This window comes from Carya illinoinensis, chromosome 5, assembly GCF_018687715.1.
Source record: "Carya illinoinensis cultivar Pawnee chromosome 5, C.illinoinensisPawnee_v1, whole genome shotgun sequence".
Taxonomy (NCBI): domain Eukaryota; kingdom Viridiplantae; phylum Streptophyta; class Magnoliopsida; order Fagales; family Juglandaceae; genus Carya; species Carya illinoinensis.
In genome coordinates this window covers 30713026-30737328 of record NC_056756.1, presented here as the reverse complement: position 1 = coordinate 30737328, position 24303 = coordinate 30713026, and the positions used below count along the sequence as shown (strand labels likewise).

Below are 24303 nucleotides of genomic sequence, written 5' to 3'. Positions count from 1 at the left end.
ATCTGAGTCCTTTGGGACCACTCTGCGATCTCGGAACCGAAGTATCCCATCACTATCCATGCTATAGTGCAACGGCCCTCGAGATTTTCGGACTCTTTTCCTGATGTTCAGCAGCTTCGGATCCTTTCTTTGGAGAGCTTTAAATTCATCAAAATCAGTTACCCGAATATCAAGAACTGAAGACAAAATCTCTACTTGCTGCGAACTCTCTATAAGGAGCCTTCTCATCCCACAAAGTAACGATTCCAATTCTGACGGTTCGGCTTCATCTTCCAAATGAGACTTCCGGCTCAAAGCATCAGCAACTATATTAGCCTTCCCCGGGTGGTACTTGATCTCACATTGATAGTCACTGATTAGCTCCAGCCAACGCCTCTGCCTCATATTCAGATTTTTCTGGGAAAACAAATGCTTCAAGCTCTTATGATCAGTAAATACCTCACAAGCTTCCCCATACAAGAAGTGCCGCCAGATCTTAAGGGCAAAAACAATCGCAGCCAATTCTAGATCATGCGTCGGATAATTCTTTTCATGGTCCTTTAGCTGACGAGATGCATAGGCTACAACTCGTCCTTCCTGCATAAGGACACAACCCAAACCAAAATTAGACGCATCGCTGAAGACTACGAAAGGCTTATGCGGTTCTGGGAGTGCTAACACTGGTGCCGTTGTCAACCTGTTCTTCAATTCCAGGAAGCTTCTCTCACACTTCTATGACCACACAAATTCTGTATCCTTCCGAGTCAAAGCTGTGAGAGGTCCGGATAGGCGAGCAAAACCCTCTACAAATCTTCGGTAGTAACCGGCGAGCCCCAAGAAACTCTTGATCTCATGTACTGTAGTTGGGCGTGGCCATGACAAAATGGCTTCTACCTTACTAGGATCAACTGCCACTCCGCCCCGGGAAATTACATGCCCAAGAAATTTAACTTCTTCCAACCAGAACTCACACTTGCTGAGCTTGGCGTATAGCTGGTGTTCTCTCAATCTCTCAAGTACCAGACTAAGATGATACACATGCTCTTCAACATCTCGGGAATAAATCAGTATATCATCAATAAATACTACCACAAAGGAATCCAGGTAAGGTTGAAACACCCTATTCATCAAATCCATGAACGCTGCAGGGGCATTAGCTAACCCAAACGGCATCACCTTAAATTCATAATGCCCATACCTCGACCTGAAAGCAGTTTTAGGCACATCCTGGTCTCTGATTCTCAGCTGGTAGTATCCCGACCTCAGATCAATCTTAGAGAACACGGCTGCTCCTTGAAGCTGGTCAAACAAATCATCAATCCGCGGGAGAGGGTATTTATTTTTGATAGTCACCTTATTCAATTCCCGATAGTCAATGCACATACGGAGGGTTCCATCTTTCTTCTTAACAAATAAAACTGGTGCACCCCACGGCGACGTACTAGGCTGAATAAATCCCTTCTCTACCAGTTCTTGCAACTGAGTCTTCAACTCTTTCAATTCAGCCGGTGCCATGCGATAAGGAGCTTTATGCACAGGAGCCGCTCCAGGTTCCAGGTCTATAACAAACTCCATCTCCCGAACAGGGGGTAGTCCGGGCAAGTCATCCACAAACACATCGGGAAACTCTTCCACAACTGGAATGTCTGCCAAAGATTTCTTCTCAGACGGCGTGGACACCATCTGCACCAAGAATGCATCCGCTCCCCATGCAATCTCTCGTCTTGCCTGAATCGCCGATATAATTATCGGTTTCTCCTTTAATCTACTCCCCACAAATTCCAGACAATCACCATCTGGAAGCTGAAAGCTAATTATCCGACTTCTGCAATTAATACTCGCAGAATATCGGTATAGCCAATCCATCCCGAGGATGATATCAAAACCCAACAGCTTGAACACCACCAAATCAGCATCCAAGAATCTTCCCTCAAAATTTAACGGGCATCCCAAAGCAACCTTGGAACACCACACCATCTCGCCATCGGGTAGCGCCACTACCATAGCCTTCGGCAACGGTTCCGTGACCAAGTTACACACCTGAGCAAACGTGGAAGACACAAACGATCGTGAAGCACCGGAATCAAACAAAGTACAAGCATAAAACTCATACAAACGGACTCTTCCTGAACCAAACACACAACCCATGAAATCCAAAAAAAACAATGAAGAAACCAAATGCACCAAAAATTAAATCCAACTTAAAAATTAAATTAATCCATACCTGTGATTACTCCAGCATCATGGGTCGCTGGTGCCTCATCATCCACCTCTCCGGGTGTGACAGCATAAACCCGGGCTTGCACTGCTTGTCTCGGGTTGGTTCTTCCACCGTGTCTACCTCCACGGCTTCCTTGAACTCTGACGGGGCAATCCCGAGCAATATGTCCCACTTGGCCGCACCGAGAACACTGGGGTCCGCTACTCGTCCGACACTCGCCCTCATGAGCTCTATTACAAGCTCCACAAACAGGCATACGTCCTCCCATACGAACACTTGAGGATGCTTGGGGTCGAGTTCCGGTCCGCTGAACAAACTTCTGAGGCGAACCCGAACTGCTTCCTTCACCAGAAAAACTCCGCCTCTTTTGCCCTGGAGGGGAGCCCATACTCAGATTATTTTCCCGCTCTATAAGGGTGGCCACATCCACTAACTCCTGAAAAGTGGATATCCGATGGCTGACCACCATACGGCGTATGTCATGACGCAGCCCCTCCTGGAAACGATCTGCTCGCATCTCCTCAGTGGCGACCAGGTGAGGAGCAAACCGTTCAAGTTCTATGAACCTCCGGGCGTACAGCTCCACTGTCGTGCCCCCTTGGACCAGATTGGAGAACTCTCTTGCCTTTTGCTTCCTTACCGATGCGGGAAAGAAGCGGTCATTGAACTCCTTCTTAAAACGCTGCCAGGTCACCGCAGCGAAAGATCCCAGTTCAGATTCCAACAGCACCCTCTTGGTATCCCACCAATCAGAAGCGGTACCTTGCAAGAGATAGCTGGCGTAAAGTACTTGCTGTGCCTCAGTGCACCCACACACCTCAAAAGTCTTCTCCAGATCTTTGATCCATTTTCCAGCCTGAAGTGGATCCTTATTTCCAGTGAAGTGTGGAGTCCTATGCGCCAGGAAGCGCTCATAGGTGCATCCGGCTTGCACCATGCTACTGGACCCTCCTGGATACATCCAAGGCCCTCCCTGATATGGCCAGGGACCTCCCGGTTGTGGCCAATACCCTCCTTGTTGCGGACAAGGCTCTCCTGACGGTGGATAAGGCCCTCCTGATGGTGGACAAGGCCCTCCTGATGGTGGCCAAGGTCCTTGTGGTGGCCAAGGCCCTGCCTGTTGAGACCTCACACTCTGTTGCATAAACTCCGTCATCTGCTAAATTGCTTCGGCTATGGAGTCATCCCTGGAGGTATTGTCCTGTGGTTCCTGAGTATTTTTCCTTGGTCTCCCTGGTCTCCCCATATTCCTGTCACAACACCACTCTTGACCCTCCTTTAAGAAAACAAATAAAACCATCATAAAACCAACAAAAACAAAAACAGCACTACACAGCAAGAAACAAAAGAAACCAGCATGCCAAAACATAACTAAATAAAATAAAAACAAGCAAATAAGTCCAAACAAATAAAACAAATAAAACAACTATACTTAACATAATTTTCAAAACACAACTTTAAAAACATTCTGGTACTACCTACGGGACATGTGGTTTTACCCAGAGCCAAACCGCTCTGATACCACCTGTGACGCCCCCAAATCCACACGTCCGAACACGGGGAAATTGAGACGTCCGGATGGTGACAACCCGGGTCACCATCCCATCGACGGGTGCCGAGTGTGTGCAAGGTAACGTATGTGTACAGAGAAACACGCAGCGGATAACGAAAGTCGTAACTAAGTATCAGAATTTTTCTTAAGGTAATACAAGCTGTTTAAAACATACATAGATAAAATATTACAAAACACAAATACAGTTTTGACAAATATAAAACACCACATCAGCAGCCCGGCGGAGCCGCATCCTCGGGCTCAGCCTCCTCCTCTTCGTCCTCTAACTCTGCACCAAAGGCTACGGAACCAAAAATGGTACCGCAGGTAAGTAAAACCCAAACACTACCAGATAAAAACACATAAAACTCAAACAAGATGCATGATACATGCCCAATGCATAAAACCCATAAAACACAAGTTTTCCACACACGCCAAAAACCCATTTGGCCCAAAAACACATCCTTTCCGAAAAACACGCCAAAAGTCACATTTGGCCACCAAAAGTCCATTTGGCCCAATATCTCGCCAGAAGTCCATCCGGCTCAATATCTCGCCAGAAGTCCATCTGGCCCACGCGTGTGTAGCCAAGCATCCTCTAGCCCTCGCCAGCGAAGGGCCACGGAGTCGGTGAGTAGGGCGATGCCCGGTTCCGCGCCTGGCGCGTTCGTAGCCAAGCATCCCCTAGCCCCGCTCCCGTCATCGCTCTCGACAACTCAGGGGACATCACTCAGTTTATTCCGCTCCCGAGTGACCAGAGGAGCTCCACCGAGATAATAACCCATCCCGGCTTGGGCTCGTGATACACACGCACCCGTAAAACCACTCACGCCAATACACAGGCTGTTCACACAAATCCACAAACACACGTGCATGCACCATGTAATGCCATAACAATGCATAATAAATTAATCCAACAATCATAAATCAAATAAACAGGCAACTCCGTCCTCCATCCATCCGGCTCAATATCTCGCCAGAAGTCCATCTGGCCCACGCCAAAAGTCCCATTTGGCCTCACAAACCATTATCCAATTTTAACCGTATGCACCATGACCTCCCCTAGGGGTCATCCGCACACCCTGGCTCCAGTGTCACACCGCAGAGTACCACCACGCATGTGACACCTAACAAGCGATGCCCAGTTCCGCGCCCCGCGCGTGCGTAGCCAAGCATCCTCTAGCCCTCGCCAGCGAAGGGCCACGGAGTCGGTGAGTAGGGCGATGCCCGGTTCCGCGCCCGGCGCGTTCGTAGCCAAGCATCCCCTAGCCCCGCTCCCGTCATCGCTCTCGACAACTCAGGGGACATCACTCAGTTTATTCCGCTCCCGAGTGACCAGAGGAGCTCCACCGAGATAATAACCCATCCCGGCTTGGGCTCGTGATACACACGCACCCGTAAAACCACTCACGCCAATACACAGGCTGTTCACACAAATCCACAAACACACGTGCATGCACCATGTAATGCCATAACAATGCATAATAAATTAATCCAACAATCATAAATCAAATAAACAGGCAACTCCGTCCTCCATCCATCCGACCCTCGAAACTCCTCGGACTCAGTCCGGAATCAACAACCAACAACAGTAAATAATTGAATGAGCAATATATATTAAAATCTGAAAATAGGGTTTGGAAAATACTTACAGCGCTATATGGCAATTTTAGAAAACAAGCGGCGTTGCAAACGACGGAAAAAAAGCAACGTCACAGTGAAAATTCACTGTGGCCGTGGGTTTGAAAAACCCACTTTTGAACGGGGACAAACTAGGACACGAGATTGATAGGGAATGGTCTAGGGATGGTTGTGAAGCTATTGGACGTGATGAACGGCCGTGGGTGGCGGCAGAATCGCCGGATTACCCAAAACGGAAAGCTAGCTCGTAAGAGCTGTTCCGGTGGTCGTTGGAGGCCGGAAATGGGTGGGTTAGGACGGCAAGGAGTCGGTGATGAAGTGGTGAAGAAGTGGTGGCCGGAGGTGGAGCGACGGCGGCGGATCGGAGCAAAATCCGTGCACCCTTCTTGGAGCTTTTCCGACCAAACGGCCGGCCGGTTGGGGGTGGGCTTTGGAGGGGTGGTGCACCGGAGGGAGGGGAAGAGAATGGGACCGGTGGGGGGTCAAACGGTGGCCGGACGGCGGCGGTCTGGGCTGTTAAAGGGACGCCGGCGTGAGGGAGAGGGAGGAGAGAGAGAGAGCTGGGGGGGGGGGAACCGATCGGGGAGAGAGAAGAGAGAAAAAAGAAAAAGAAGAAAAAAAGAAAAAGAAAGGAAAAAGAAAAGAAGGGAAAAAGAAAAAAGGAAAAAGAGAAAAAGAGAAAAAGGAAAAAGATGTAAAAAGAAATGAGGTCCAATCTTCATTCCGGGAAACGAAACTAAACCGCCAAAAAGATTAAAAACCACAAAACAACTTAAAGAAATAAAACACAACCTCAAATAAATTAAATTAAATTAAAACCCAATTTTAAAACGCAAATAAATTAAAATAAATAACTGATATATTAATTAAAATAAAAAAACAATTATTTCAGCGAAAATACACTTAAAAGCGGGTCATCACAGTTATTTTTTTTAATACAACTCAATTCACCCCCCTCTTGTGTTAGTCATCTGGGCAACATGATGTGTTATTTTGTGTTTAAACTATTATATAAAAAGAAAAATAAATATTGGAAGATATAACGAGACTAATAAATTATTATTGGTTGGAATAAATACGGTAAGTAAATAAGGAAAGAATATAAATATATTTATATAAAAGAAAACAAAGAAGTTGGTAGGAGTGTAAAAATAAATCGAAAAATCAGAAAACCTGTCCAGACTGGGTCCGATCTGACTTTCGACCGATTGGGTCTGGAAACAATTCATTCATTTTTAAAACTGGTCAAATCTAACCCGAAATCAATTTTACATTTTTCAACACTTGACCGGTTTACATATTATCTATATTTTATTAATTTTTAATATTATATATAATATATTTTATATTATATATAATATAATTTTTTCATATATAGAACATATAATTATGTATAAAATAATATATTATAATTTATAACATAACATCTTAATCTTAAACATGAATACTTATTTGATCATATGTTTTAAATATAAAAAATATATATATATATAATACATTTTATTGCCTAATAAATTCTCAACATATTTTTTTAATAAATACATTACTAATACTAATATACTTAATATATTAAAATAGAAAAACCGGACCAGAATGATAAAATCAAAAGTACCTGTTTAGGGGAGTAACCGGTATGTAATTAATTTTACAAAAATGCAAAATTGGTATTATCGGTTCTGTCTTAAATTTTATCCAAAACTAAATCAAACTGGACTGATTATACATCTAGAAGTTGGTGTATAAGAATTTTTTAGAATAATGATTTATACAAATTTCTCATAGTCCTTTTATAAAAAAATAGATTTCATCTTGAAAACTGTAAAAAGACTTTTTTTTTCTTTTAACGAGGCCCTTTTTTTTAAAAAAGAAAGACTTTTTTTTTTCTTTTAACGAGGCCTTTTTTTTTTTTTTTTTTTTTAAACATAAAGGATCTGTTTAAGATTATAAATAATATTATCGAATTTTTTATAGGTGAGCCAGAGAATAGTCAAAGGAGTTGGAAAGTCCAGAGATCGACAATAGGATATGATTATGCTTTATTTTCGTCAAACAACAAATTCGTTTTGGCTTCGAATTCCCGTAAGTTAAGGATATATGCTTTGTTTGTAATAAAATGGACAAAACCAAATAAACCAATTTTGTTTCGGTCCGAGACGAAACCATTAAATCGGAGTTGTTGGTCGAGCGTGGTGTCATTTCCAACTACCGCACAAAATGGGCTATATGTAGATCTGGACCCCCCGCGACTGACCCCCTACATACTTTTTAGGTTGACCACGTCAATGATAATGGGCCTCCAGTCCACACATTCCGCGAGGATGACCCTTATAAACATCCTCTTATATATATATATATATATATTATAAATTATAAATTTTGCATACTCATATTTAAAAAAAAAAGTTGATGAATCAGAAGCCCATATGAAAGAACTCACTTTACAACAGTGGGTCCTATTATTGAGAGGAAACAATTAACTAATCAATGTGCGACAAAGATCGAGAGCCTTTCGCTAAATCTAGGGAACAACCTAAGAAACCGCACCTTAATAAAGGGGCGTTGCTCTGCTTTTCATGCGACTCTATGAAGAGACTTGAGTTCAGAAAACTCATTTAACTTTATTTTTAATTTTTATAACAAAATTAATTCTTTGCTTTAAGGCAATATGCTTGTTTTTGGCTTTGCGTTTGGCATACCTTTGTTTTTTTTCCTCGTTGGCTTCGTCTTTGTTTGAAAGTTTGAATGGGAAAGTGTTACTTTTCGTGAGCAACATTAATTACAGCAGACGAACTATATTGAGAGCCCAAAGTAACAACGTCGGAGTTGGAATAATGGCAAAGCCCAAATTGCAGTTGAGAAAAAATAATGAAAGGTAATGAAAAGATACATGTAAGAGAAAAGGTATCCCTTTCTTTTCTTCCAGTGTGGAAGGTTTGAACATTAAGCAATCTCTCTCTCTCTCCTCTTTAAAAAAGTCTTCATCTAATCTCCTCCCCAGTATTCCATTCCTGAACAAAACTACTCCAAAAAAGCGAGTCTTTTTGTAATTCTTTCTCTCTTTGTTCCATCTTTTACTCAAGGAATAGAAAGAAAGAAAAATGTGGCAGAAACAGTCCAAAAGATCTTGTTTCAGAGAATCTCTCAAAGCTCTTGAAGCCGATATACAACATGCCAACACCCTGTAAGTCTTGAACTTTTTTCTCAACAATTCAAAATACTGTAGGGGCATTTGTGTTTTGGTTATCCTTTTAGTGGAGATCATTTGGTTATGTTTCTTCCTGTTCTCCTCCAAGTATATCTGTCTTCGTAGTTAATTATATTCTTTTTTTTTATTTATTATTATTATGGGAAATTCGTAGTTAATTATATTCAGTCGTTCCTCAAAGATAACAAATTATATTCCTTTTCTTTTTTGGATAAGGACAGAAATTTAAAATAATTTAAATTTTTTAATGACGAACAAGTGAAGATAATTAACTGTATCAATTGTTGTAGTTAGAAACTTACATGGTGTTTCGTCATCAAATTATGGTAGATGGGATGAATTTGGGGTTTTGTGGATATGCGTATTACTGCAGATGCTTTCATAAGGGCTTTGTAGTGAGAAGTGCCTTAATTATATGCAGACTACAACCATTATATATATATATATATGCCAATTTTTAGTTCATTCTTGAAATTTCTACCCTCTAAATCCTATAAAAAACCAAGATTATACAATGTGGGTAGTGAAACGCGGTTCTTTATTCCTTCTCATTTCTGCCTCGAAATTGTTTGCTTTAATGGCCTTGGCATCCCAGATGAAGTTGAGCAATGACCATGAAGAGATGATTAATTGAATGTGTGAGGTCCTGCAGGGCAGCTGCTCTCCCAAGAGACTATTGTGGAGATTGTATCCAGCTGAGATTGTCCTACAGCCCCTTTGCTCCGTTTCTTCTTTATTTGATCGAATGGATGGATTATAGCTGTACAGATACCCTCCCAAGTTACTTGGGGCTTCTGGAGATACTAATATACAAGGTGGGTTGTTGTCTGTTTCTTCTCATTTTCAGTTCCATGTTTAATCTTTGTATAGGTGTTCTTTTATTCCCTTGCTCCGACTTTAGAAATCCAAATGAAGCTCTGCATAATTGTCCAGGTATATGTTGATGGAATGCCAACGATGTCCTCAAAAGATAGGAAAGCTACTCTACGGGAGTTTTATGGTCTTTTCTTCTTTCTGTGGCTTCTTGCTAACAACCATTCGATTATATAGTCTCCACCTTTCTTGGTTTGAACTCCTAAATGCATTTAATGGTGAATTTCTTGCAGCTGTGATATACCCATCTCTTAGGCAACTTGAAGGCGAGTTTATTGAATTGGAAGATGATACCATGACAAGCCAATCCACAGAAGTTTCAACCAGAAAGAGGGTGGAAGGAAGGAGGAAGCCTTCTGATAATGATCTTGAGAGAGACGAAGAATGCGGGATATGCATGGAAAATTGCACAAGGATGTTATTGCCCGGCTGTGGGCATGCTATGTGCCACAGCTGCTTCCATGACTGGTAGCCCCAGCTCCCATCTGTACTGTTGAATCTTTCTGTAAATTAATCTCTTTAAGTTTTATTTTAACTTGGTCGTCATCGTTATAATATGCTTGAGACTGAATTGCAGGAATGCGCGGTCTCAGTCCTGCCCTTTTTGTCGCGGCAGCCTGAAGCGAGTTAACTCTAATGATTTATGGGTTCTTATTAGCAGCAATGATGTGATTGATGCCATTAGCCTTGCAAAAGAGAACTTGAGGCGTTTCTACCTTTATATGGAAAACCTGCCTCTTCACATACCCGACACTCATCTGGTCGTGTATGATTACATGCTCTGACTTATGGGAAAGAATGAAGTAGCATACTTAAATGGAAATGCTGATTACTCATTGTATATAGAATTCTGGTGGAGTTTAATTCTCGTATATATAATGGCAATTTGAGGAGCTGTTCCATGGTAGCTGTATATAGTTAACAGAACTACCGGATGTCCATTCTCATGGACTTGGAATGAGGCTATTGATAATCAGGTGAGTCTTTGAACATTCATGGGATCTCTCAGTTAGCAGTTTAGACAATGTATAGGATGGACAATGCACCTGCAAGTATGTTAGGGCAGTACCAAATGTAAAAACGTATAAAAAGTATGCATGCTTGGCATTCAACTCAGCTTTTTGTAACCTGAGTATTGGGAATGTAAATGACAAACAATTGAATTAGTATGTGGGTTTCTGTTTATAATATTACGACATATGCCAGAATTTATGTATGTAATACTAAACCTTTTTTTCTCGGATTCCCACAAATGCCAATTAGAGAGTAATGCTAACTATAAGTTCTAAAAAGGCCAATTAGAGAGTAATGCTGACTATAAGTTCTAAATAATCAAGCAAGTCTCGCCCAAGTTTTTTTTAATGTTTTAAAAAGGTGGATCCCATTAAAAAAAAAAAAAAAATTAGTTTTTTAGTACGTTTTGGATCCATATTTTTACAGACTTGTATAAAATTTGTCTATTTAGAGTTTATATAAATAAAATTTTTACAAACAGAGATTACATAAAAATATATCTATAAACTGACGTGGTTTTACGTGATCTGTTAAATCTATTTTATAATAAAAATAATTTTTTAATTTAATATATCATATCAAATTACGTCAGTTTATGAATTTAATTTTTTTTTATTAAAATATTTTTTTTATATAAATCATTTCTCTTTTTCTATACAGTATTTGCTATTGTTTAATCGGCAAATGTACGGCATGATTGATTTATTTAACCTGCCACTTCTATAATGCTGCCTGAGATGTCCTTTACCAATTGGAAGAGGTTTTCTGGAATAAATGAATGAATTTAAAACTATAAGATGGTTGGAAGAAGTGAGCAGGCAAAGACCATCCTTCAATAAATTGGCAGGTAGAATATTTAATGGAAGATATAAATTAAACAACTGTAGTTATATTTTAAGAATTTGTTCTCGACCATCACTTGGAATGACTTCTTCTTCGTTTACTTTGAAATGGAAACTTTGGATAGATATCCAGCCATCGAAAGCAGAGAATCCTTCCAATACTGGCAAATTGCGCCATCATTGAAGATATCCGGCAGACCCTCCGATAACATAAGAAATGGTGAATAGCAAATATTCATGGAACCCAAAATTGATGCGCGTATTTAGTGACACAATGGGCAGCTACCAATTTAATTTTTGGTTACGTAACTTCAAAAATCATTATTAGCTTCATTTTGTTTATTGATAGCTAAAAAGATCCACCTTGAATTATCTTTATATTTCAAACCTTCGTTTTATAATATTAAGCATGCTTGATTAGGAAAGAGAAGAAGGGGGGAGGGGGGGGGGGAACTTTGGATAGATGATCTCATTCACTAGAACTATGTGTTAGCGCTCTAGAGCAATTATAGGTTTGGAAATGAGATGAGAATTTTTTATTTTAAATGAAAGTTTAAAATATATATATTTTAATGTTATTATTGTTTTGAAATTTTAAAAAGTTGAATTGAAATTTGAAAAAGTTGAATTGTATATTATATTATGTATATAAATTTAAAAAAATTGTAATGATGAGATAATATGAAATGAGAATTTTATAGCTTATCTCAAAGTTCTTCATTTGTCTTTTTTTTTTTTTTTTTTTTTTTTTTGTGGGTCTTAGATTTGTCAATTTTTTTCAAAAGGAATACGCAAGACTTGTTAGGACTGTATAAATAATTTTCCTTCGGGTGGTTGATAGAAGAAATCAATTGAAAGTTGAAACATCATATAAATATATGACTTTAGATGATAAGATGTAACATTGTTGGGAACACAGATTGTTCTGTTCCTACCTTAAGTACATGCCCGCGCATTGGACATGTTGATAATTTCGTCACACCCTCCAAAGGAAGTTTGATGGATTAGGTAGTTACGGTACCTATTGGGTACCGTACACGAGATTTACTTGGCATCTACCTTGTATCATGGATTTATACTCATTAACTTTAAGCAACAACAGACATGCTTGTTTGTTAATATCAATTTCCTAAACTCCTTTTATTTATTTATTTATTTTAAATAATCTTAAATTACCTTTAATTTGTATGCATCTCTATGGAACCCCTGAGGTTGGCTATATCTTACGTAAGGTTTTCTTGCCCGGAGTGATGGGAGTTTTGACCATTGGCCGGGGGGGGGGAGGGGGAATTGGGCCATCCATCTGTTCTGCGCCCTAGTTCATGTAACCAAAGTCCTTAAAATTAAGTGTCTAGGTTACTGGGCTTTGAGCCCATCAGTAAAGAAATATGCACTTAAGAAGGTATACCATGAATTTACAAAAATGAATTTGGTTTACCTACTTTCGTGCATTTAAAAAAAAAAAATGTATGAGAAATCTAGGATCCACATTTAAAAAAAAAAAAAAAAAATTTTGGACCCACCTTTTTTAAAGGGAGTGTATGAAGCTTGTACATACTAGAATTGTATCTAGGAATTAGCATTACTCTTTTTTATTCATTCTGCCTATTCATTTACTTAACCAGATGAAACATTCAATGACACTTTGTGAGCCAACCTAAAAAAAACAATTAAAAATTTCAAAAATTTAAACTGATGGAAAGATATAAATTTTTATTATTTATATTATATCTTAATATTCACCCTCATGTGTAGTCTAGATTCCCCTTAATAAGTTGGCTCAATACGTAAAATGTTCCTCAAGTATAGACTAGACTCTTTCTCAATAAATAAGTCCAGCATGTACAATATTTAGTTAATAGGCTGGTCAAGCGTAGAGTTAGGATTATGGCTCGTGACCTTTGTTTTAATACTATGTGGAATCATTACTTATCTCAAAAGTTTAAATTGATAAAAAAAAACATAGATTTGATTATTTATATTATATCTTAACAACATAATCAGATATCATCTAATTCGAAAACAATATGGTTAAAATTTCCAAAGAGAGATTCCCAAATATCCAAATCTTAGTCCCATTGACAAGACGATCTTAGAAAGTAGGACAAATCACAATGAATTATCCAACAATTTCAAGCAAGGTAGAAGAATTTGTGAAGAACACATTAAAAGAAACAAAGTTTTGAAGAGAGAGAGAGAGGTTTGGAACAACAGTCGAAGCATCATTGGAAAGCATAAGAAAGAGTCATATTCTAAGCTTTAGTTAAACAAATAAAAAGCCACACCCCACTTAAGAGAAGTTGCACGAAGTTCATCCTCCCATTTTTTAGTCACCAATCATGCTCAGTCTCTCTTCAAGTAAATAATTCTCTTGGATATAAAGAATTTGTTAGTGGGAATTTTCCTTTTAGAGCCATTGAGTTCTTTCCCCCCCTTGAATTGCTCCTTCTACTCCTCCTCCTCCTCCTCCTCTACCCCACTCTCAAAAGGTTGCACCTCTAAAACCCTATTTGCTCAAAGTTAAACCTGAACAATCAGTAGCAAACTCCATCATGCATTAAAAAAAAGAAATGATCAATAAATTTAATACACAAATGAGTTAGAAGGGAAAAATGAGTTAGATCCACTAAGGAGAGAGAGAGAGAGAGAGAGAGAGAGAGAGAGAGAGAGAGAGAGGTCTGCATGCTCAAAGCTAGCTATAGTATTTATGCTTGAATCACATCGCAATTGAATAGTCAGGGTAAATAAGATTGTATATGCAGCAGAAAGTGGGGAAATTGCTCTCGTTGGTCATTAATCATAATTATTAACTAATCATCAGCACAAAGAATTCATTCTTTAGAAAGCTATAGGAATTCAAGAAGATGCCGACTTTAATAGTAGAGAATTCTTTTGTCATCAATATTAATGGCATGAGTATGCATGGTGGCCGCCTCAATCTCTCCCTCATCAATCTTTATCTTGGCTTAGGGCTTTTGTGGATTCATTTATTCATAATGATTGGTTCCCCCTCCTACATTAATATTATTGTCTGATTTATGCTATATTGGCACGCACTCATGCACTTGATTCCAATAATACTACTAATTAATAATAATAATTCCATATGGTCATAAAACACTTTAATTTCCAAAGTAATTGTTTTTTGCTATTCTTTACCTACACTAATCATTATATATATATATATATATATATATATATATATATATATATTAATCTTTCAATATTTGAAAGTAGTTTGCTTGAATCGTCTTGCATCAATCCCATGTTCTTAATTTCTCTATAAGAACCCATGTTATATATATTATATATATATATATGCAAATTCTACTACATATAATCATTTTTGCGCATTTATTGCACATTTTCAATGACATGATTGACCAAATAAATTATTTTATGTTATAAAAAAATGACGTAACTAATCACATTAATAGAATACACAAAGAGTATATAAAAGTAACTGCATATAGAGTTTTTTATAAATATATTAAGTCTAATTTAAAGAAGATGAAAAACTTGAGTCAAAAATATGTATGGGAATTACTTATTTTTTTGATCTAATGGGATCTCTCTTGTGCTCATGATCATGATGTTAGCTAGGACTTACAAACTGAATTTATTGAAGCTTTGGGACATTGGAATTAATGTTTTTTTGGAAATTTGGGAAGATCATGCGAAGGTCATGCAAGGCTAGCTTGTGAGAGTTTCGGATGGAGAGTATATATCTTGCTGCATTGTTCAGGTCAACTAAACGGTATTCTCGTAACAATTGGGATTATGGATTTTCAATTTATGGGTGGTAGGATGGGATCGGTAGCTGGCAAGAAAATCACCTGTTTGATCGAATATGCAACCAATCAACTTTTACCTCTTATTTTAGTGTGTGCTTCTAGAGGAGGGTGCATGCAAGAAGAAAGTTTGAGCTTGATGCAAATGGCTAAAATATCTTCCACTTTATATGATTATCAATCAAATAAAAAGTTATTCTATGTTTCAATCCTTACATCTCCTACTACTGGTGGGGTGATAACTAGTTTTGGTATGTTAAGGGATATCATTATTGCTGAACCCAATGCCTACATTGCCTTTGTAGGTAGAAGAGTAATTGATTGAATGCCGACTCTGTTTAATAATTAATAGGAAAATTCTATACACCACACTACTATCACACTTTCATTTAACTAAATAAGATGTTGCACATTTAATTATTACTATTAAATGATCATTCATTGGATACTTATTTATTATCCAATGGTGATGAATATGTGATACATAACATTACTCTTATTTCACTCCATTTTATGGAACATAATATTCATATACCTATTTCATCTAGGTTCATTAAATAAGGTGATAATACACACACATATACATATATAACTAATTGCTTTAAATTCCAATTGAAAATAAATCGGTTTGATGAAGAACATGTATCATTCACATATCTCATTCAGATCAAGATTTTCTCAAGTTTCAACAAGAATTTAAGGTCTCAAGAGGGAGAGAGATACAAATATAAAATAAGTCCTATAATATTTAACTGTTGTTCATATATATTCATTCTAAGAGAAATAGATTTGATGAGGAACATGTATTATTCATATATATATATATATATCCCTTTCTCAACTATGTTAATATTATCTCATTTTCTTATTCGAAATTGAGAGATTTAACTAAGTGATAGATAAAATAGTAATAAAGTGGATCGTATAGACTAAATTTTAAATAAATACTATATGCATTTCATATATTTATATTTCTTTTACTTACGTCTCGTTTGGATGTTGGAAGATATTGATATAAACTCAGTTCAGTTTAATTTTAAACTGAGTCTAACATCTAAATACCTAACTCTAAAATCACTCAACTCAAAACTTCTTTACACGTAAGACTCACAATATTTTTCAACTTAATACCTCTTTACACGTGAGACTCATAACATTTTTTAATTTTTCATAAATATATCTAAACTTATCTTAACATTCAAATATATCTAAACTTATATTAAGTAGGCTTTATAGACAAAAGGCTGAGTCGAACTATCCAAATACAGGTTGACAGGGAAGAAGGATAGAGAGATGATATCGATGAGGGGTAGAGTGTTCGATGGTGTCCTCGGGTTTGGATCTTTTGGTCGTGTACCAAATTGCAATGGTAATTATAGGATGGAATTTCACTCCCCAAAGTACATTCAAGATGCATTAGACTAGACTATGTGAATTATTGGGTATCAACCACATCATAAAAAAATAAAAAAAGGGGGTTTTCCTGCTCCTCCACTTGCTATTACTTTAATTTTGTTAAGGTACTGACGTGGTGGAGTGAGCTTCAACACATGCCAAACACTCATTGGTTCAACATAGCAAGAAGTCAAAGGAAGGTAAGAAGGTAACTAAGATGTTGTGTCCTTTTACTGATTGAAACCTAATTCCTCTTCAACTTCTTCTGCTTTCGGATTTATCCAACAAAATACTCCTCTTGGCACAACTTTTCCCTTTGTCTCTCAAATGCATTCCACGTGCCTTTGCACCAACTTCATCGGTCTACCATGAGAACTTGCCAAATTATTTATCTTCCTCTTTGGGATAAGTGGAAAAGCTTTTTTTTTTTTTTTTTTTTTTTTTTTTTATATTTAATTATTGAGTAGTTTAACAGTATGGTGACTCGTGAGATGATATTCTCACCCTATTTTTTAAGAATTTATTTATAATAATGATGTTTTTTTCCCCAAAATAAAACATATAATATTTAGGTTTTTTTGCTAACAATTCAAAATCTAACCTCAAATCTTATAATAAAAAAAGTTTGAATTTTTCTTAAATTTTTAGAAGTTTATTCCAATAAATTTATTAAAGTAAATTTTATATACTAATGTAGTTTAACGCAAATCATCATATTATTTTATTATAAAATAAATATAATATATTATATTAAATCACAATAATATATAATTTTTTTTATATAAAATTTGTATGTAGATCTAATAGTTTTCATGAATAAGTAGTTTTATAATATAGATAACACAATACTTCTATCATATTATAAAATCACTTAAACAAGCATTGAGTTTTACTAGTTACTTTAAAACGAAGGATTGAATTGACTCTCTCAATTTAAAAAAGAAAAACCATTATTTCCCAAAACTAGTCCAAGTAGGGGTGTAAGAAAATCGATCCAGACCAGAAAAATTGATGGGATCGATAATATTATTGGTCAGTCTCGAGATGTGATTTGTTTTAGATATACAATGAAATTATTTAACAAAATGTTAAAGATATCACTTAATATTAATTTTACTAATTTAATTAATTTTTTTGTAAAAAAGAAAGAGGAAAAAAATGTTTATAGACCGACTAGATCGATAGCTAACAGTTCAGTATGGCAGAAATGTTGGACACCTTACCCAAACCAAACCAGACTGATTACACTCCTAAGTTTAAAATGAACCAACTTGAATCGATCTAATCGAGTTGGGACATAGAACTTGACGGATATGAATATGGTGTTCAATAAAATAAACCCAAAGAAAGGAAGAGAGCCCTTTTATATGTATCCGACCTTGTTTTTGCTCCACGTTCTTCCTTGGATTAACCCCATCTAACAAAACGTTCATTTCAAAATTGACACTCATTGGTAAATGGTGGTGACCCTCGTGTTTGATTGCCCACTAGAGATGTGCAAAAATGACCAATGATATAAGAATGACCAATGACATAAGTTAAAAGAGTTTGTACTATTTTTACGTGGAATTTTGCTACACAAAAGTCGGTAAGTTGGTATACCATTTATAGTGTGATCCATTATAATTTTTAAAAAAAATTAAAAAATTAATTATTTTTAAGATAGTTGATGTGAAAGCTACCTTAAACTCATAATCAAAAGAGATAAGCTTATGAATTTTAACTTGATATTATAAGTTCTGGTCATGTCTGATAATTAACAAAGATCGAGACAATTTCTCATATATTTTGCACTATTAATTGAATTTTGCACTGTTCAATGCAATGAATAGTGAAATGCAAAACATGTGAGAGTCAGCGTTTTATCCAGTTTTTGGGTTCGTTTCTCTATCACTTTGGTTAATCAATATTCCATCCACCCTTTCACAATTTCTCATAGCTTTCTCTCCCTTTCCCACTCTTTCTCCCTTTCCAATTTCTTTACGATTTTCTTTTATTTTTGTTTTGGAAAACAGAGAGGCCTAAACCGAAAGGTTCAAAAGGCTAACGTGCGCCACAGTGACCGTTAGCTAGCCGGCGCCAATATCCGTTGGTGCTCTTTCTCTCTCTCCTCCTTCCTTTCAACCCAAAATAAATAAATAAATAAGAAAAAAAAGCCATTTATATATTTCTAAAACTGTCGGGGACATTTGATCATTTGTCATTGGTTTTGCCTTCCAGAGAGCTTCCAGACTCTACTTCCCCCCTTGCTTTAATCTCCCCCCGTTCACTTCAATCTGAATTTTCAGTTTCTTCTTCATGGAGAACGGCTTCCCTTCTACTCGGAACGATTCGTTCCCAGCCGGTCTCCGCGTTCTCGTCGTTGATGACGATCCGACATGGCTCAAAATCCTCGAAAAGATGCTCAAGAAGTGCTCCTACGAGGGTATGTACCCACTTGCTTTACCACTGTTCACTGTGTTGCTAAATATTCTCTGCGTTTCTTTTACCATGGCACTTCGTAGCTTATCTGGTTTCTTCTACCAAAGCTTGTTGATTACGAGGTGGGTTTCTCAAATTACGGTTTAATTTGAAGTATAATGGTTCCTGGGTATGTTTCATTTTCTTCATGTGTTCTGTTACTGTCTGTATGTTCTCGACAGTATTAGAACCGCATGTTAAATTCATTGCTTATTATTTTATATATAGGTGTTAAGGCTGTATGTCCTTGACATAGAAATGGAGAGATTTATGCTTTTGATTTTGTTTTTGTGAATTCATGCTGTAACTGTAGTCGTTATAAGTGAAGTTTGTCAGTTCCGTCTATGAAATTTGATTCTAAAATCTATCTGTTATACGCTGCGTCTCTAAACCTATTTTGTCATGAGTATTTCGTGATTTGCTGAGTTGAGATGACTGTATGTTATGAAGACTTATGGACGAACTGTATTAGCTAGACTTCTATTTAGTGCACAGTCGTCCCGGCATTTAGAGATAATTGCTCTGAATATAAAAGTAGAGAAATTCAATTTAGATAGTGTTTTTCTATAGGATAATTGAGAAGATATTATTTATGAGTTGGTTTGTTCGCTTATAACGGAAGGAAAGAGCGCCGTTGGTCATAATTTTTCCTTTTTTCGGTTCAGAAAACTTTCTGAAAGGTGGTGAATGCAGATAAAAACGGATTTCTCTTGTGCCTGTGATAGGGAACTTATATAATTCTTATCTATATTAGTTGCAGTGCAAAAGATCTGCTGTACAGTCTAGCAAGCCTTTTGTTAATGCTTGTCATTAAAGAGGTAAATTTGAAGTTTAGATTTCAAATTTGAGGTCAGTTAAATGCAGCCTTAAAATAGCATTTACCTATTAATCATTAGTAAAACAAAGCACCCACAAAAGACAGTCCAATATGTGATGAAGAATTTAATAGGCACTAGGAAGGCTAATCTTCACTGTTAGTGGAAAGAATGTAGTTCTTGAAAACAAGCTTGTAATTCTAGCCAAAAAATTAACGTGTTCCGTTTTACATCAACCGGTGCTGTTTGGACCCTTGTCAATTATCAGACATCAGAACTTCTAATATCAAGTTAAAACTCATAAGCTATCTCTTTTATGTTCTGCAAAACCAATATTATAACTTCTCCAGATGATCAATTTTCGGAAGTCTTTCTGGTTTCGCTCATTTCTATGTTTTTTGTATTGTTCAATAATGTATTACTCTATGCTGTAAAAACTCTATTTTAGGTCTCTTGTAAAACCCCTTTTGAGTTTTTACTCATGGAGTGTATCTTTTTTCATTCCCTTTGATCATATGGAAACTGTTTCTTATCTTATTTGCTTTCTCTTGAATGAAAAGAGAAACAAGGTAGCAAGGGATTTTATTTTGCATGGAAAAGGTTGATCTCAAAAAATTGAAGCATAATTTATAGACTTGATCTAAGAAAGGTTCAGTTGCTTTGTATGTTCAACTTAAACTGCCAATTGTAGTTTGAATAAATTTTATTGCATAGGATGACTCTGCTTTTATGACAATGTATTCAGCTGATCCATCAACAACAGGAGGGCAGCACCAAATATTTGAAATGACTCTGATGACTTCAGTTTTGCTGTTTTTTTTCGTCAGTGACTACGTGTGGTTTGGCAAGAGATGCTCTGAACTTGCTGCGTGAAAGGAAAGACGGGTATGATATCGTAATCAGCGATGTCAACATGCCTGACATGGATGGTTTTAAACTGCTAGAGCACGTTGGACTGGAAATGGATCTTCCTGTCATTAGTTAGTTATCTGCCCCTAATATGTGAAACTTTTGCCTAACATTCTAAAAATCTTTCTGCTTTTTATTCACATCTACTGCCATCCCTGCCTCTGATGAGTTGTGATTTATGAACCTGCACAGTGATGTCTGTTGATGGAGAGACAAGCAGGGTGATGAAGGGGGTTCAGCATGGAGCCTGCGATTATCTCCTGAAGCCAATAAGGATGAAAGAACTCCGGAATATATGGCAGCATGTCTTCAGGAAAAAAATACATGAAATAAGGGATATTGAGGGTCATGAAAGTTTTGAAGGTATCCAAATATCAAGAAATGGATCAGATCTATCTGATGATGGGCACATGTTTTGTGGAGAAGATATGACCTCAATAAAGAAAAGAAAAGATTTTGACAATAAATATGATGAGAAAGACTTAGGTGATCATTCTTCTTCAAAGAAACATAGAGTTGTTTGGTCAGTAGATCTGCACCAGAAATTTGTCAAGGCTGTAAATCAGATTGGTTTTGATAGTAAGTACAGTATAAATTTCAAGTTCTACTGTTTTTTTTTTTTTTTTTTTGTATAAAAAAAGGTAAAAACTAAAGCAACATTAAGTTGGCTTGATACTAGTTCTTTGTCTTTATGTGGTCCCCAAATCATATAGCTGCCATCTATATCCTTGCTTCAACAGAGCCATGACATATAGTGTCTGTTTGGCAGAAGTTGGCCCCAAAAAGATACTCGATTTGATGAATGTGCCTTGGCTCACTAGAGAAAATGTTGCTAGTCACTTGCAGGTAAATACCTCGCTCTTTTAAGTCTTGATCCTGCCAAGGAATTGCTGATTTAATGGTGTATGTGATGAAAACGTTTATTGACCCTGATATACATATATATCTTATGTGTGTGTGTGTATATATATATTGATGTGAATAAACGTGTAGAAAATAAATGTTTCATCTCTTTTCATTTATACTTTCAAATGTCCGGACTCTTAATTTTTCATATGCTGAAATCGAAGGTGATCGAACCAGTCTCACCAAACCTGCAATTTTAAGGCATCTTTTTTCTTAATTTCACATAAACCATAGCCCCACCTCTCACACTGCAACAACCACAGACCCCTTATTGAATCAGACACACAAACTTTCTCTTAGTAGATGATAGTCAAAATAAGAGAGAATAATGTGGTGTACAGATCAAATAATGATTGTTCTGTTTGAACGTAATGTGGGTCCTCATATGACAATATTTGCTTGTGCAGAAGTACCGCCTCTACTTGAGTAGATTGCAGAAAGAAAGTGATTTAAAAGCTTCTTTTGGAGGGATAAAGCATCCTGATATGCATTTGAAGGATCCTGCTGGAAGTTTTGGCCTTCAGAGTTCAATCAACACAAACCAAAATGACGTTGCTAACGGTAGGTTTCAATTTTCTGCACATAAATTATTTGGTCAGGATGTGAATGTCAAAATCCAAGAAGGGGATCTGAAGGGAATTTTCTCAGAGCACATGCCAGATACCAAAAAAACCTTGAATGCTGATAATCCTGATCCTCAGGAGACGAGTTCACACATGAGCTTCGATCATTCTTTTGCAACACTGGGATCAGAAGTAAACTATGAAGCATTTGACTGTCACATTTGGAATGAAGCTCCTAAAATTGAACTCAAACGAGAACATAAGCCGCTTCTTCAGTTGGAGGACGGCTTTAGCCAGCTGCCACCATGTGCTCCAGAACATCACGTCAAAACTGATAAACTACATCCAGTCCCATCTGTTACTTCTGGACTTTCTTTGACAGCAAGAGACGTAAGTGGTCCTATAAAAAATGAACCTTTGTATGCCGAGTACCAGGGCAATCGTGTGAGTCATGTCAGTCCAAAGAAATGTGCAATTGAAAGTTTTCCTATTCAATCCAAGGGCCACATGGTGGTGAACCATCAATCTTATGAGCCCGTTTCCACAGCAATATCAAGCATGAAACCACAGGGCTTCAACCTGAGTTGCCTTACTGACTTTGATTATTGCCAAAGAAACCTGAAAGCAAGTGACTCAACTTTGGCACCATTCAATGAGACAGCTTGTTTACTGCAAGGTGATTTTCATAATAAGTATTTTGGACTCCCAAATATAGAGTTTACTGACTGCAATGATCCAAGCTTCATTGCCGAAATTCCAGTTCACTGGTATGACACACTGACTTCTGACTACGAGTGTCCCCTTGACCCAACAGAGTATTCCATTTTCGATCAAGGTCTATTTATAGCATGACCGTGCTCTCAACTTTTGAATATAGCCTGAAGAGTGGATCCTTTGCTTTCTCTTCTTAGGCAAACAAAAGTGGAGCACTTCCGACTTCAAGAAATGGGAAATTGTTTTCCTGACTATGTAACTTGTATAATAGGAGTGGTTTCAAACTTTTATCCTAATAAGTTTGCTTGTTGAAGTTCAGTTTATAACATGGGACATGAATTAGGAGTGTGCTGTATGTATGTAGAAAAAACATGCATGCCAATGGCGCCATCTTTGGGGAAATATGTGCTCAAAACATTATTAATCTATCCAAATTCATTGGACTGGAAAAAATGGTTTTCGTCTATACAAAAGTAGATAATTAGTTCTGCCATTTTAGACTGCTGATTTGAATTTTCCTTCCATAAATGACGTGGCTTTTGGTCTCTGCAATTCTACTAGAATAATCATACCGTTCAATTGCTGGGAGTGCAATGTACATAACAGGTCCCATTCTGTCAAGCTCGTCTCTGGATTTCAAGGGCAAGTTGCTTGATTTAAACTTTCCAAGCAATACTTTTTTATGGCCAAGTCTTTAGAATTCAGAAAGATTTTAGCTTTAAAGGTCTAAAATATTTTGGTCGACCACTTGCTAGTTTGAACGTTGGATCTTAATTCAAGGTAAAGCCCAGCATTACAAAATAGGATAAACAAGAATACAGAGAGGGTGATTCTGTTGCCGACTTACTGGCAATACACGCATAAAGATATGATGAGTCTGGCTGGTCTACCGAGATACAGGCACAAGGTTTAACCTTTCACTGTATAATGTTAGATATGTGTATATTGATTTTCTCGTATAGGTTTTGACATTCATAGTTTTTCAAATTGAAAAACTGAGTTTTGGGATTTTCTTAAGCACTAAGGTTGGTTGTGTAATGGTATTCTCCCGCCCTTAGTAAGGTTTATTAATAAAATTTGGAGATTTCGTCCCTCTTTTTAAAACAAATAAAAAAAAAAAAAAATCAGCCCTAAAAAGCAATCATCGCATATAAGCACAATACAAGCCATAAGGCTTGAACCGTTTCAAGGTCAACACTAATCCGTTAGATCTACTTTATAATAAAAATAACTTTACAATCTGACATAGGACTGTTCATATCCGGCCCGGCCCAGAACCCGGATAACCGGGTGTCCGGTTATGGGTTTCGGCCCAGATTTGATCCGGGCCGAAACCCGCATTATTAAAACCGGCTCAATCTGGGCCGGTTATGGGTATTATACCCGGGTACCGGATTTAAACCCCGGTACTCGGTTTATATAT

The 24303-nt window shown here is 37.2% G+C and overlaps 2 protein-coding genes across 5 annotated transcripts; both read left to right on the top strand.

Moving 5' to 3' along the window:
* Nucleotides 1-8040: 8040 nt before the first annotated feature.
* On the top strand, nucleotides 8041-10659 carry LOC122309051 (E3 ubiquitin-protein ligase AIRP2-like). The gene is made up of 5 exons (XM_043122408.1): nucleotides 8041-8574; nucleotides 9251-9413; nucleotides 9532-9598; nucleotides 9705-9939; nucleotides 10049-10659. Exons 1-5 carry the CDS (start codon nucleotides 8492-8494, stop codon nucleotides 10254-10256), a joined length of 756 nt encoding a protein of 251 aa, XP_042978342.1. The 5' UTR covers nucleotides 8041-8491; the 3' UTR covers nucleotides 10257-10659.
* A 7810-nt stretch (nucleotides 10660-18469) lies between these two features.
* Nucleotides 18470-23193, top strand: LOC122311923 (two-component response regulator ORR26-like). Of its 4 annotated transcripts, none has more exons than XM_043126702.1 (6): nucleotides 18470-18938; nucleotides 20616-20768; nucleotides 20890-21276; nucleotides 21467-21543; nucleotides 22011-22164; nucleotides 22305-22515. In XM_043126702.1, the coding sequence occupies exons 1-6, from the start codon at nucleotides 18812-18814 to the stop codon at nucleotides 22367-22369; spliced, it is 963 nt and encodes a 320-aa protein (XP_042982636.1). In that variant the 5' UTR covers nucleotides 18470-18811; the 3' UTR covers nucleotides 22370-22515. The 4 variants fall into 4 exon arrangements, with proteins under 4 accessions (XP_042982636.1, XP_042982634.1, XP_042982633.1 ...); XM_043126700.1 differs by having other exon boundaries at nucleotides 18475-18938; nucleotides 22252-23193; XM_043126699.1 differs by having other exon boundaries at nucleotides 18479-18938; nucleotides 22011-23193.
* The last annotated feature ends 1110 nt before the right edge of the window (nucleotides 23194-24303 follow it).

Excerpts from the sequence above, each read along its gene's own strand:
- LOC122311923 (XM_043126699.1), top strand. The coding sequence starts at position 18,812 with ATGGAGAACGGCTTCCCTTCTACTCGGAACGATTCGTTCCCAGCCGGT. Across the intron at positions 20,769-20,889 it reads AATGGATCTTCCTGTCATTA|TGATGTCTGTTGATGGAGAG; the intron begins GTTAGTTATCTG and ends GAACCTGCACAG. Across the intron at positions 21,544-22,010 it reads ATGTTGCTAGTCACTTGCAG|AAGTACCGCCTCTACTTGAG; the intron begins GTAAATACCTCG and ends TTGCTTGTGCAG.
- LOC122309051 (XM_043122408.1), top strand. The coding sequence starts at position 8,492 with ATGTGGCAGAAACAGTCCAAAAGATCTTGTTTCAGAGAATCTCTCAAA. Across the intron at positions 9,414-9,531 it reads TGGAGATACTAATATACAAG|GTATATGTTGATGGAATGCC; the intron begins GTGGGTTGTTGT and ends ATAATTGTCCAG. Across the intron at positions 9,940-10,048 it reads CACAGCTGCTTCCATGACTG|GAATGCGCGGTCTCAGTCCT; the intron begins GTAGCCCCAGCT and ends ACTGAATTGCAG.